At 35.4% G+C, this 15249-nt stretch overlaps 1 protein-coding gene across 7 annotated transcripts in view; it reads right to left on the bottom strand.

Moving 5' to 3' along the window:
• Positions 1-12032: 12032 nt before the first annotated feature.
• ZNF280D (zinc finger protein 280D) overlaps positions 12033-15249 on the bottom strand; it is a 122142-nt gene continuing 118925 nt past the window's right edge. For 6 of the 7 annotated variants that reach the window (XM_020876767.2, XM_020876764.2, XM_020876766.2 and 3 more), the window contains one exon: positions 12033-13947. In XM_020876767.2, the coding sequence (XP_020732426.2) occupies positions 13323-13947 (625 nt within the window). In that variant the 3' untranslated portion in view covers positions 12033-13322. The remainder of the gene's footprint in view (positions 13948-15249) is intronic. The other variant, XR_011488275.1, reaches the window with a different exon arrangement.

The following is a 15249-nucleotide window of genomic DNA, read 5'->3' as shown; positions in this document are numbered from 1 at the left end:
GCAAAGCTGAATGGGGACAGTTTGTCTGGGATGACAAAAAAATTCTAGAAATAGATAGCTGTGATCATTGTACAACCTGGTGAATGTACTGGATGATGCTGAATTGCACACTTCAAATGTTAAAATAGTAAACATTATGTTGTGTATATTTTACCCAAAAATTTTTTAAAAGGGTTTTCCCTGACTGAAGACTTCCAAAATTTGGCAAAGGATAGAAACCTACAGATTCAAGAAGCTAGCAATCCCAAATATGACAATCCCAAAGAAATCCACACCCACCCACATCATAATCAAACTGCTAAAAACCAAAGACAAAGAAAATAAGTTGAAAGCAGTTCAAAGAAAAACACCACCTTAGGATAAAGGAACAATGATTCAAATGACTGCTGATTTCTTACTAGACCCCATGGAGACTCAAATAAAATGGCACAGCATTTTTTAAAGTGAAGGAAAAAAAAAAAATCTGTCTACCTAAAATGCTATATCCAGTTAAAATATTATTTAGGAATCAAGGTTAAATAAAGGCATTCTCAGATGAAGGAAAACTAAGAGAAACTGTTGTCATCAAATCTACTCTAAAAAATGATTAAAAGAAGTTCTTCAGACAAAAAGGAAATGATATCTGAAGGAAACCTGGCATGTCATTAATAATAGATGAGCAAAAGAAATGAGTAAATTTCTTAGTGAACAGAATACACTATTCTCTCTTGAAATCTTTAAAATGTATTTGATGTTTAAAAACAAAAATTATAACATTAGTGGAGTTTTTAACGAATGTAGATGAAGTATATAGGACAATTACAACACAACATAAGGAGGACAATGGGAAATATGGGGGTAAGTTTTCTGCATTCCACCTTAAGAGATAAAATATTTATCCTAAGTAAAAGGTGAAAAGTTAGGTATGCAAATTGTGTAGCTACTCTGAAAGATTTTTAGCTTTTTATAAAGTTGAACATACACTTACAGTGTGACCCAGCAACCTTTCTCCTAGGTATTTACCTGAGAGAAATGAAAACTTTTGGTCACACAAAAATATGTATGTGAATGCTTATACAAACTCTACTTACAATCACCAAACAAGAGATAACTCATATGTCCTTCAATAGGTTAATGGACATTCAGCCATAAAAAAGAACAAACTGCTAATATATGGAACGGCTTGTATGAATTTCATATGCAATGCATTGAGTGAAAGAAGCCAGTCTCAAGAGGTTATGTAAGGTGTATTCTATTTTGTCTCAAAAAGACAAAACTGTAGTAACAGAGACCATGTCAGTGGTTGTAATATAGCAAAAAACTGAAGAACTGGAAAAAGTAACACGTGGATCAGAATGAGATTTTAATTAACATTACCCAATATGCAATAAAACAAGTAGACAAAATCAGTTAGGATGTAAAAGATTTGAATCATAAAAATTAGGAAAATTGACCTATGTAAAATTGACCATGTATAAAACACTGTACCCAAAAACTGCAGAATACATATACCTTTCAAGTACATAAGAAGCATTAACCAAAACTAATATTTACTCAACCATGAAGACAATCACAACACATTTCAAAGGTTAAAATTATGTAGATTATATTCTCTGATATATCACTACAATAAAGATGCCACTACTGCACAGCTACTAATGTGGATAAAATTAGAGACTGACTATAACAACTGTTGGTGACAATTTGGGACAACCAGAACTCTCATATAATGCTGATGAAAATATAAAACAATGTAGCCCCTTTGGAAAAAGAGTTTAGCAATTTCCTAAAGAATTAAACATACAATTTACCATGTGACCTCATCATCCCACTCCTAGGTATTTATCAAAAATAAATGAAAACATATGTCTATAAAAGACTTGGATTACAAAGCTCAGAGCAGCTTATTAGAGCTAAAAATTGAAAACAACCTTTACTGGTTTCCTTCACTGCATAACGGATTGCTATAAATTTACTGGCTTAAAATAAGTATTTTATTTAAATTGATTTTTGATAGGCAATTCACTAACACAGTTCAAAATGCCAAAGGTATGTAAAGGTATAAAGTTAAAACTTTTCATCAAAATCCAGACTCCCAGGAATCTAATTCTCTGCCTTACTGCAATCCTTGATTAAAGATCTTTGAAAGAACTATTTTGTGCATATAAGGTCAAATCTATATGTGTACGTATGTACATGAATATACATGTGCGCATTTGTATGTTTATATGAGCATAGAGAATGGAATGATACATACCAGGTTATCACCATTGGTTACTTTGTGTCTGTTGGGTAAGAGGTAAAAATATGAGAAAGAAAATCTGTTACTTTTTCTTTATTAATATATATATATCATTTAATTTGTTGATCTAATTCTAGTCAAAAGTTCAGGCTTTTGAGAAACAGACTACCTGTATGATTAGCTTTGGCAAATTTCTTATTCTTTCTATGCCTCAATGTCCTCATTTACACATGGCACTAACAGTTTCTATCTCATAAGTTTTGGGGGACAATTAAAGCAAATAATTAGCCTAACGTCTGGCATATAGTAAATGGTTAGTAAATGTTAGCTATAAAAAATAAGCACCTTGAACTAATTTTTAGAAAACAAAAATGATTCAATAGGATCTAAGCATCCAACTAAAGAAGCTAGAAAGAAGACAACAAAATAAACTTAGAGAAATATGAAAGGGACATTTTAGGTCAAGAGTATTATAAATTCATATTTTAAACTCCTCTCCTGCTCTCTATATATGTGAATTATAGATTCAATTAACAATAAGAAAAAGACTGACTTATGCTCAAATACAAAATAAGCATTTCTCTGGGTCATAAATAGAAGGCAACAAAGTAGAACGATGGCTAAATCTACAGTCCTGGAGATTCCTAGATCCAGGAAGCAGATCCAGGAAGCAGCCAGAAGCCACTGGGACTGTTTATTCCTTCAATGTGAGAAAAATCACTCCAAATGTGGCATGGAACCATGCTACAGTTGGGCTCTCTGTGAAAATAGCTGGTGATCACTACCTGACATTACTGCTTTTATAAACCTGTGTACCTTTATTATTGGTATGATAAGCAGAGAAAACTGCATAGAGATCTTAGCAAAGCTGCATGCCGCCTCTGATACAGGGCCAACTGCAGCAGCAAACCACTTTGGAGCAAACCACGTTGGCTATGGAGGTCTAGTTGAATTTGTGCCCTGGATGAGTAGGGGAAGGCAACAACAAAAGTGCCACATAGGTGAGCATAAAAGAGGAGAAAAGGAAAAAACTCCCACTGAATATTAACCTGCAGGTTCCAACCATCTGATGAAATTAAGAAAAAGTATTTGGAAAGAATAGCACCCTTTGGTAAATAATCATACACTGGGAAATACCAATAAATGCAGAGTACATCATGAGAAATGCTGGGCTGGAGGAAGCACAAGCTGGAATCAAGATTGTCAGGAGCCCGAAGCCGAAAACCTGAAGAAACGCACTTACGGATTCAGCTTCTGAGAAGACTAATGTGCAGATATGAGTAGAAGTTTTATAACAGATTTCTGTTGGGTTATGACTCATAGAGGAAAAACTTAATTCACAGTAGTGGGGTTTTCTGTGCCAACAGTGAGGGGTTGCTGTGTGCCTGTTGAAAGAAGTCAGTGTGCTGTGACATTTCGAAGGTGGAAACATTTCTGGCTAGTGCTGCGAGATTTACTTGTCTGTCATATGAAAATCTGGTGATTGGGAAAATCTCCATTTTATGGATGTGGGAAGAAAGTTCAAGATGAATTATATTTTTATATTGGTTTGTAAATAGATTCTGAACCAGCATCGAGTCTAGGTAATGCATCCTTAAGAGTCAAAGCATTTCTGTTTGACCATGACACTGCTGTAGAATCATAACCTGTTAACCAGTGTATTACGTTCTACCTATGAAACTATTTTGAAAGGAAAATTCTTTTCTAGCTATCCAGCTTTGTAATTAAATAATTTTGAATAGCAAAAAAAAAAAAGATTGCCAGGAGAAATATCAATAACCTCAGATATGCAGAGGACACCACCCTTACGGCAGAAAGTGAAGAACTAAAGAGCCTCTTCATGAACATGAAAGAGGAGGGTGAAAAAGTTGGCTTAAAGCTCAACATTCAGACAACTAAGATCATGGCATCTGGTCCCATCACTTCATGGCAAATAGATGGGGAAACAGTGGAAACAGTGGCTGACTTTATTTTTTTGGGCTCCAAAATCACTGCAGATGGTAATTGCAGCCATGAAATTAAAAGATGCTTACTCCTTGGGAGGAAAATTATGACCAACCTAGACAGCATATTAAAAAGCAGAGACATTACTTTGCCAACAAAGGTCCATCTAGTCAAGGCTATGGTTTTTCCAGTGGTCATGTGTGGATGTGAGAGTTGGACTATAAAGAAAGCTGAGCGCCAAAGAATTAAAGCTTTTGAACTGTGGTGTTGGAGAAGGCTCTTGAGAGTCCCTTGGACTGCAAGGAGATCCAACCAGTCCATCCTAAAGGAGATCAGTCCCGGGTGTTCATTGGAAATACTGATGTTGAAGCTGAGACTCCAATACTTTGGCCACCTGATGTGAAGGGTTGACTCATTTGAAAAGACCCTGATGCTGGGAGGGATTGAGGGCAGGAGGAGAAGGGGATGACAGAGTATGAGATGGCTGGATGACATCACCGACTCGATGGACATGAGTTTGGGTAATCTCTAGGAGTTGGTGATGGACAGGGAGGCCTGGCATGCTGCGATTCATGGGGTTGCAGAGTCGGACACGACTGAGCAAATGAACTGAACTGAATAACATTACATTTGGATCTCCTCTTAAGAATAGTAACACCACACAGAATAACAAGTCAAAATGGATAATTTATGGAATTATTTTGCTTCTCCAACATGTTATTTTTGGAATAATACTGATGAGATTTGTATAAAGTATAAAAACCTAGGCATATAAACCTACTTATTTTTATTTTACTTGAAGGAATGAATTACCATTAGCAGCAGACAGGGGTATGGATACACATTTATATCATGGCAAAAGCTACAATAAGTATGACTGAGTGATCAGATTGTTACTACTTATCTTCCATGGCTCTTACTCTTGTTCCTGGAAATGTTGACTTTACTCTTGGACTCCACCTGTCAGCATTCCCTCATCTTACTTTTGAGCTTGATGTTAGAAGATTCCTGCAAATCAGTAATGGCTCTAAATTTACTCAGTTCAGTTCAGTCGCTCAGTCGTGTCCAACTCTTTGCGACCCCATGAACCGCAGCACGCCAGGCCTCCCTGTTCATCACCAAATCCCGGAGTCCACCCAAACCCATGTCCATTGAGTCAGTGATGCCATCCAACCATCTCATCCTCTGCTGTCCCCTCCTCCTCCTGCCCTCAATCTTTCCCAGCATCAGAGTCTTTACAAATGAGTCAACTCTTCGAATCAGGTGGCCAAAGTATTGGAGTTTCAGCTTCAACATCTGTCCTTCCAATGAATACCCAGGACTGATCTCCTTTAGGATGGACTGGTTGGATCTCCTTGCAGTCCCAGGGACTCTCAAGAGTCTTCTCCAATACCACAGTTCAAAAGCATCCATTCTTCAGTGCTTAGCTTTCTTTATAGTCCAACTCTCACATCCACACATGACCACTGGAAAAACCATAGCCTTGACCAGATGGACCTTTGCTGACAAAGTAATGTCTCTGCTTTTTAATATGCTATCTAGGTTGGTCATAACTTTCCTTCCAAGGAATAAGCGTCTTTTAATTTCATGGCTGCAATCACCATCTGCAGTGATTTTGGAGCCCCCAAAAATAAAGTCAGCCACTGTTTCCACTGTTTCCCCATCTATTTACCATGAAGTGATGGGACCGGATGCCATGATCTTAGTTGTCTGAATGTTGAGCTTTAAGCCAAATTTTTCACTCTCCTCTTTCACTTTCATCAAGAAGCTCTTTAGTTCTTATTCACTTTCTGCCATAAGGGTGGTGTCATCTGCATGTCTGAGGTTATTGATATTTCTCCTGGCAATCTTGATTCCAGCTTGTGCTTCTTCCAGCCCAGCATTTCTCATGATGTACTCTAATTTCATTACTAAGCTTTAATTCTCATAGGAAAGTTACAATATTTTTTCTTGTTTCATCAATTTCTTGATTGGTTTTTCTTGAAATTCAGAAAAAATATGATTCCCAAGAAATGCTCTGAAGGAATTTCCACATAGAAACACTTTGGGACCTCTCCTTAACCTACCGGAGTGAGTTGCCATTTCATTCTCCAGGGGATCTTCCGGACCCAGGGATCAAACTCAGGTCTCCTGCATTGAAGGCAGATTCTTTATCATCTGAGCCACCAGGGAAGCCCCAAACAATTGGTATGATGGCCAGATTGTTAATTTAAGTTTTCTTGCTTAGGCCTTCCTTCTCCCTTTACTGGTTGGAGGTGAGAAGTTTGGCCTGTTCCAATCCTGCAAGTATCTAAATTTATGGACTTTTTCTATACTCTTTTGTTCCCACTTTCAATCCTACCATTTCTTGTCTGAGTTCATTTCTTTCTCAAAGTACATTGTTAAATGAAGCCAATACATTAACCAAACATGCTATTAACACTCTGTTACACAAACTCATCCAAGAAAGATACTTCATTAGTATACTATTTGTCTTTCTAGTATTACAAATTTACCAAATCTTTCACCATAGCTGAATGTGGATCACCTCAGGTAGCCTTGCCATCTGTCACCTAAGCCAACGCAATGCACTGGTGTAATGTAGTTTAGTGGTGTTTCTCCTAACGGCAGCAATCTACTTTCAGGATGAATTCCTGTATCAGTAGGGAGAGAGTTAGTTACACTGCAGAACAAAAATTCTCTAACTGCAATAGCTTAAAACAAAAATGCCTATTTCTTCTTCATGCTGTTGTCCATTTAAATAAACAGGGAGGCTCTTTTCATAGTCCCTCGGGAACGAAGCCTGATATAGTAATCATTATCACAATAGTAAAAAGTTACCATGTTTAAGGGAAAAGAGGATTCTAAAGAGTCTCATATTAACAACCAAATGCTCGAACCCTTACAAGTCACTTTCACTCCCAACTCACTGGACAGGAACTAGTCAAATGGCCACACATTAGAAATATTTGGTGAGTAGCAGGAATAAAAGTCCACAGTAGGCTAAAAATAAGCTGAAGAGTCAAAGGAAAAAAATTTAGATGAATAAGCTCTTAACTCTTACAATTAATGTGCTGGACCAATAAGCTTTCCATAAGTATTATGGTAAGATAATTAAAATAAGTATGGGTCTCTTATTTCTCAACTTAAAAACTAAATACTCTTGAATCTAATAAATTATACACTTAGAATTTTAGTACAAGTAAATAAAATATGGGCCAAAATTTAGGAAATAAGAACTTCACTGCAGTGTCTATAATACTGAAAACAAAAGAATGGTTATAAAATTATGACATACCCATACTAAGGCATAGGGCAGAGGTTGGCAAACTTCTTCTTAAAGTGTCAGATTGTAAATCCTTGAGGTTTTTGGACCACATGGTCTCTGACAGTACAACTGTGCTACTGCAGTGCAAAAGCTACAACAAATAATATATAAACAAATGACACAGCTGTTTTCTAATAGAATTTTGTTTGTAAAAATAGGTGGCCAACTGTGGGTCACAATTTGCTAGCCTCTAATATACAGCAATTAAAATCAAGATTTTAAGGCAATGACTAAATGCTTAAAATGTTTTGAAAGTTAAAAACTACAGTTTATAGTTACACCAAATTCTCCACAAAGGGCAGGTTTTACTTTAATATTTAGGAGGGAAAAGTCTTTTAAAAAGAGATTGGTTGCATAGCTAGAACATGGAAGCAACCTAGATGTCCACTGACAGATGAATGGATAAAGAAGTTGTGAAACATATATGCAATGGAATATTACTCAGCCATAAAAAGGAATATATTTGAGTCAGTTCTAATGAGGTGGATGAAACTAGAGTCTATTATACAGAGTGAAGTCAGAAAGAGAAAAATATCATACACTAATACATATATATGGAATCTAGAAAAATGATACTGAAGACTTTTTTTTCAGGGTAGCAATAGAGAAACAGACATAGAGAATAGACTTATGGACATGGGGAGAGGGGAGGAGAGGGTGAGATGTATGGAAAGAGTAACATGGAAACTTACATTACCATATGTAAAATAGATAGCCAACGGGAATTTGCTGTATGGCTCAGGAAACTCAAACAGGGGCTCTGTATCAACCTAGAGGGGTGGGGTGGGGAGGGAGATGGAGGGAGGTTCAAATGGGAGTGTATATATGTATACCTATGGTTGCTTTATGTTGAGGTTTGACAGAAAACAACAAAATTCCATAAAGCAATTATCCTTTAATTAAAAAATAAATTAAAAAAGAGAGTTTGGAATGGGTAAGTAATGCAATCAGCTTTCCTGCTTTGTTTTTGGAAAAATTAAATGACCCTAGGTATACCTGAAATATTTCTGGAAATCAAAATCCAAGATCACTTCTGTGATCAGCAGTTATTCAGGCCATTAACATCTGCAGCTACAGCTTCATTTATATCTTGGTCCAAAAATCTTCATAATGATGACTCACTGTGTCATCAAAGAAGACTAAATTATGCATTGTATATTCTTTTAAGTAGCAAGTAATTTTATAATACTTTTTACAAGCAATTAAAAGTTACCTTTAGCTAACTGTAAAAGTAATTCACCCAGGATACCTCATCCCTCGATGATATTACAGATGCTACTTCAGATGTGCTGAATTTCTTAAAGATGATCCAAGTGAAGTACCTTTGAATTTATAGATTTTGAGTTGAAAATTAAACATTACCATGACTTTAAAAAAATCTATTTCACTTCATATTTGTGTACATGGATTAGCAGATATGCCTCATTAGTAAGCAATATTTTTAAGACAGTCCTTTCTCTTTTAATGCTTAGACACAGTGTTTCTTAGCTGAAAAAACAAGTCTTGGTGTTATAATAATTTAGTAAAAATAAAACACTTGCAATTCTTTTCAGTGCCTAAAGTGTTAGTTGCTCAGTTGTGTCCAACTCTTTGCAACCCCATGGACTGTGGTCTGCCAGGCATCTCTGTCCATGGGATTCTCCAGGCAAGAATACTGGAGTGGGTTACCATTCCCTTCTCCAGGGGATCTTCCTGGCCCAGGGATTGAACCCAGGTCTCCCGCATTGCAGGGAGATTCTTTACCATCTGAGACACCAGTGCCTATATACACACAAAAGTCCTGTTTCACTGAAGCCAGGGCAAGTGAGTGATCCTGGAGTAAAACGTCTTGATGAAACAAAAGCAATCATGTCAACCATGAAGCAACAATATGTCATTACAGAAGGCTTAAAAAGCTCAATGATGTCAAAACATTTATAATTATTAAAGTATATTTTTAAATCACATGCTGTTTTTCCTGTCAATAGAATATTCACTAACCCTTCCTGTTGAGCTAAAATTCCTCAATTCCTATAAATAAAACAGATCAGTAGGGCCCCCATTCCATACACATATAATCACTGAAGAATAATAAGACTGTAATTAGTATCATCAATGGGAGGGTTATTTGCAAACACATGTATTTTTAAAAGGGGCATTCAATATAAAAGCTAGGAACTATAGATGTGGTGCGTTCAAATCTTGGCTTGTAACCTTAGGCAAATAATTGCCCAGATATTTGGCTTCCTCATCTTTTTACTTATGGCTAAAACAGTATGATTTGCATTTTGTCAACTCCTTTTAAAAAATGTTGAGAATAGTTCTTTAAAAATTTATAGGGTGAAAAATTTTACGATTTCCTCCCTAAAACATTAGAGAGATGCAAAGGAGAAAAAATAACAAAAATATGGCATTCAGATTTTCAACGAAAATTAAATGTTGCATCTGCAAAATGAATGTTTCTTAACATCACTGAACTGAACATGGAATCAATCATAATCCTATTGTTAGGTAACAGGGGACTGTGAAATAGTAAGACACCTTAGTAGTTAGTTCTTAGGTAAAAGGTCACTAGAGTGCATTTCTGGCTTTCATAGTCAATCAAGAAAGTCTAAGTGCTTGTTGTGTATTGGTTTGTTATTGTTTCAAATCCACTTGGTTATGACTTAAGTGAAGTTGTTTCGATCTAAGGGTGAATTTGTTTACAGTAAGGAAGGTATGCCAGGATGATGTCATTGACATCTGCTGTTGTAGGTAAGTATTCGGTAGTTCACTCACTAGGGGTGCCTCTGGGGGTGCTAAACAATACAAACATATGGAAGAGCAACTATCAAGTGACGGACATTTAAACTTCAACCACCAAGAATTTGTGAGGACTTACAGAGAGTGTTTAGCCTGGGCAAGTCTACTCTTCGCTGAAAATAGCTCTCTGAAGATCTTGAGACACTTGATCCTGCCGTGGTCAGGCCACTCTTGGTCCTCAGCAGTGTCAAACTGTGCAGCAGTCTCAGGAAGAGAAGGGCCATCTGTTCCTGCCTTGACAAGGCTACTCCTGGTAGGCAGTGGTACATACCATGTAATGGCCCCTGCAGTTATAACATTTGAGGCAGCAAAGTTTGCCTACCAACACAGGTGCTGTCATCCCCGAACTACATGCCTCAGCAGCAAGGGACCTACGCTGTCAGCTGATATCCAGCTTTTAGTTGAAGGACTGACTCTTCGGATAACCAATTCAGCGAGAGGTACACCTCAACTAGATTTGGACTTTACTTCTTTCATCTCTTCTTTGCCTGGAACAATTGTGTAATCAACCATTATTGGTTTGAAGCATGTTATTTCTTTATTAATTTATTAAGACATTATTCTATATGGTATTGGCTTGTGAAATATTATTATAAACTATAATTCTCATAGTGAACTAGTGTTAAATAAATTGCTAGCAAAGAAAATTTCAGTCCCTGAGCACCATTTTCCCAGACAAAATAGCACTCTAAAGCACGTAGATACAAACTACAGTCCACTGGTCAACCCCAACCAACATTCTGTTTTTGTAAACAAAGTTTTGCTGGAACACAAACTGGCCATCATTTACATACTGTCTACAGGTACTCTTAGGCTACAAGGGAGAGTTGGATAATTGTGACCACATGGTCAACAATTATTCACTATCTGACTCTACACAGAAGTCTACTGACCACTGCTAAAGCACTGCTTCTCAAAGGTTTGGTTTGCATATCTGAATTGTTTGTTCCCAATGAGAAATGAGGAGATTATGTGAAAACATAAACCGATTATGTTACCAAGTACAATGTTTATTTCAACTACTGTTTTTTTTTTTTTTTCATTGCTAGACTTTCTCAGTGAAGGATTTATAGTCTGGTACAGGTTCTTTTTCTCCTAGTGGATAGGTATAAACAACTCAATGAATTTTAAATACCGCTACTGTAAGCAGAAGTGGTATCTAACCAGGAGGAGGAACTACTCCAGTTCACAAGGAATTACTGTATCATTTAGAGAACAACTTTGGCACAGTGCTCCAGGTTTTTGCAGCATTAGGTGACAGGCTTGGCAATTATTTAAACCAGATTCAGAAAATGGTCCTTACACAGACTTTCTCATCTTCTTGCTCTTCTAAGGTTTATGTTACTCCAAAACTCTTCTCTGCTATAGATTTATGCTTCAACAAGGTGAAGGATGACAGTTAATAAGTCTTTCTTTCCCCACCTTTTCTTAGGAGCAGGAAATATAAAAATATTTACCCCCACCCCAAAAAATATTCAAGAAAATAAGTCAATAATTTATTTTGCCCATTTAGCCTCTTTAATTTACTGAGCAGATAGAAAACTGTATTAAATTATAATTCTCTTGAAGTAGAAGAATTTGTAAAGCAAATCTATTCTCTGTAAATATTAGCAGTTTCCCCTCTGTACTTTAAGTGTCAATTTAAAATAAATCATGCATCAATTAAAGAATACAAAATGCAATCTACCAGTAGCTTTAACATGAAATTTCCTTGGACAATATACAATTTCTAGAGGCGCCAAAGGTAATCTGACTCAAGCAGCTTTCTGAAAAATAAAATTATTCAGGGACAGATTTTTATTGCAAATATTTACTCAAAAAACTACTATATACAGCAGAATTTTAATACCCATTTAAAACATTTAACAGTGAAACAAAATTTAAGAATTCAAAGCACATTTTAAGAAGTAAAAATGTAGCATTTTAAATAAAAGTTTATTAGTACTTCAAAGCAAACTACTGTTATTCATATTATTCATTTCTGTATCTATTATTTTCTATATGATAAAAAAAAAAACTGAAAAAGTCAATTTAGCAGCCATCTTAAGGATAAATTAGGCTAAATATCCCAAACCAATTTTTTACATCCTGCTTTAGGTCCCATTTGAAGTTTCTATTTTACAGTTACAGAAAAAGTCACTTAAACATGGCTGAATTCATGCCAGTTTACTGCTTTACAAATATCTACATTAATCTGTACTTTGGTTTGGTTTCCAGACCATGTTTATGGTTCTATTTCTAAGGAAGATCATTAAAACAATATTAAAAGCATAATAGCTACAGGGTTTTCAACAATGGATTTCTACTTATACAACTAGTTCATCAAGGGATTTCTGCACAGCATACACACTGACAAAAAGCACAAATATAAATTTTTATTTTAATAATTTCACTTTCACTGAAAGTTTAATTAAGGTAAGCTTACAGCCTGGCAGGCTAACATTTGTATGGAGGTACACAGATTCAAATATTCTGTTCACATGCTTCTGGCAGTCTGGAATGTTATATTATATTCAAAATTAAGTTTATGTTCATCCAAATTCTCATTAGATCAACTAATTTAGCATTCTAAACATGCTCCATTTACTAGTATCATACTCAAAATGAAGCTCTCATTAACGCCAATCAGCTATTATTTTAAATCAATTATTCCCAAAAGGCATGTGGTTTCCAAATCTCTTCCTTTAAGTTAACTGAAAAGGATGTACAGGTAATAAGGACTTTTAGCTTAGGACTGATGGAAATTTCAAAAGCTTCATTAACATAACTAATATTCTAATAATCAATTCATATTGATCACCAAGCTCCATGTCCTTGAAAACTGCAAAATGAGACTTTTTCACTGCACACTTAACTTTCATTAAATCTTACTCATGTTTTAAAAACTTCTTGGAAATTCATACCTAGTCATGCTATTAATGATGGATTGATTTAACAACCTAGGCTCAACATACAGGTAAAATATATGAATGACCTCCCTTACATTTTTCTATGTCTGCACTCTGCAACAGCACCGAGCTCACCTGATAGCACTGTTGGTACACTAAAATTTAGAATGCCTAGTTAATTTCAACTTCTTTCTTTTTCATCTACCAGGTCTCCTGTTGTCTCTGTTGTGCTAAGGCTATTTTCTCCAGGAACGTTATCTGTTTGATCAGACACTACAGCATCAGTCTTGGCTGAAGGATCACCACTACCCTTGTGAAGAATCTCTGTGGCTTCAAACTCAAGCACTTCTGATGGAGTCAAAGGTTCCAAATGAACACTACCTTGCTCACTAACATCAGAACTAACAGATTCATGTTCATCTCTTTTTCTCAAAAACTGATCAATACTAACATCACCAGATGTTAACCGCAAATCGTTAATATTCTTGGAAGAAAATCTAGCTTCACCAGCAATGCGATCCTCAATCTGATCACATGAAATAAGGTTTTCTGAACTTTGGCACATCTTCAACTCTGTTTCCTGACATATGTGCTCTATTTGTTTTTCCTTTTCCACTTTATCTGCATCAATAGCTGAGTCATAACTGAAAATATCCTTTGAGCCAGTTTCCTGATCTTCAAGACAGTTATCATTTTCTTTATCTGAAACAGATCGATCTTCTTCACTTTTTGTTGTTGATGAGCCTTCAAGTAAATGAACATCACATCCATTTTTTATTTCCTCTGAAGAAGCTTCATCTTGTTTACTGAAAAAATAAAGCTACTTATTATCTATTTCTTCATAATACAATGTATTTGAATACTTACTTTCAAAGTAAAGACATTTTCTGAAAAAGAAAAAAAGGCACACTTGCCCACCAAAAAAAGAAAAAATATCAAAGTCCCCAGTCCTTGCCATGATGTTACAATTTAGGAAGAGGCCATTTTCTTAGGCAGCAGAGTGAGGAACTCCATAGTCACATATTCAAAGGAGTCCTGGGAAGTTTATTCACTAGTTTTAGTCCTGGTTATCATTACTTTACCTGTTCATACTCTTGCTTGATTTTAGTTAAAATGTGAGTGTGCTTATTAACTTATAAGAGTACTTTAAATAAGGAATGAATTTATGTGGGAAAAATCCTATTTTCTTTTTCTTTGATTTACATGTCCTCTTAGGGTTAGCATGTTTTTCCTAAGCAAAATCAAGTAAGCATTCACAAAGATTTTACTAATTTTGTAACAGCCTAACTTAGAAAAACATTAACACATGTCTAAGAAATAAGTATAAAACATGCACACCTATAGGTTTATGTGTATACATGTCTGTGGTTACTCTTACTCTGATGTGTTAACAGAAACTATTCAGTGAATATAATTTCCTATGCTATATAGTAGAACCCTGTTGTTTATCTATTTTATATATAATAACATATATATGTTAATCCCAAACTCCTAAATTATCCTTCCTCCACCCTCTTTCTTCTTTGGTAACCATAGTTTGTTTTCAATGTCTGCAAGCCTTAGAAACAAATTTCCAAGATGATCTCAGATCCCTTATATAGATGTGACAATGCTTATTTTACCAAAAAGAAATTTAATGATTACATTTATCTTATTTCTTACATTAATCCACCTGGAATTTAGACTTTTTTGTAATGAAGTACCTATATATCAAAGCAATGTTATCAAATAGTCATTTATTATTTACTAAATTGTATTTGTAAGGCTGTTTCTCTGCTATTTATTTTGTTCTGATGTGTCTTTAGACTATTACAGGCCAATACCATCCAGTTTTAACAATTAGAAATTAACATTGTACTTTATTATCTAATAGGTCAAATCACCTACATTCTACTACTCTTCTCCCTAAATTAGTAGTTTGAAGAAGTAAAAGATATTTGTACACGGATGCTCATTAAAACAATGTTTAAAATAGTGAATACAGAAACAACCTAATATCTAACACAGCTATGATTTTTTAAATTGTGGTACTAATAAATAGAAAAATATGAATCCTACTTGAAACACCACTAATTTTCAAATCAAATCCAATTTGGATTTTCAACTAA

This window comes from Odocoileus virginianus, chromosome 6 (genome assembly GCF_023699985.2).
Source record: "Odocoileus virginianus isolate 20LAN1187 ecotype Illinois chromosome 6, Ovbor_1.2, whole genome shotgun sequence".
NCBI lineage: Eukaryota > Metazoa > Chordata > Mammalia > Artiodactyla > Cervidae > Odocoileus > Odocoileus virginianus.
Note: the sequence above shows the minus strand (reverse complement) of the source record. Positions and strands in the feature narration are given on the sequence as shown.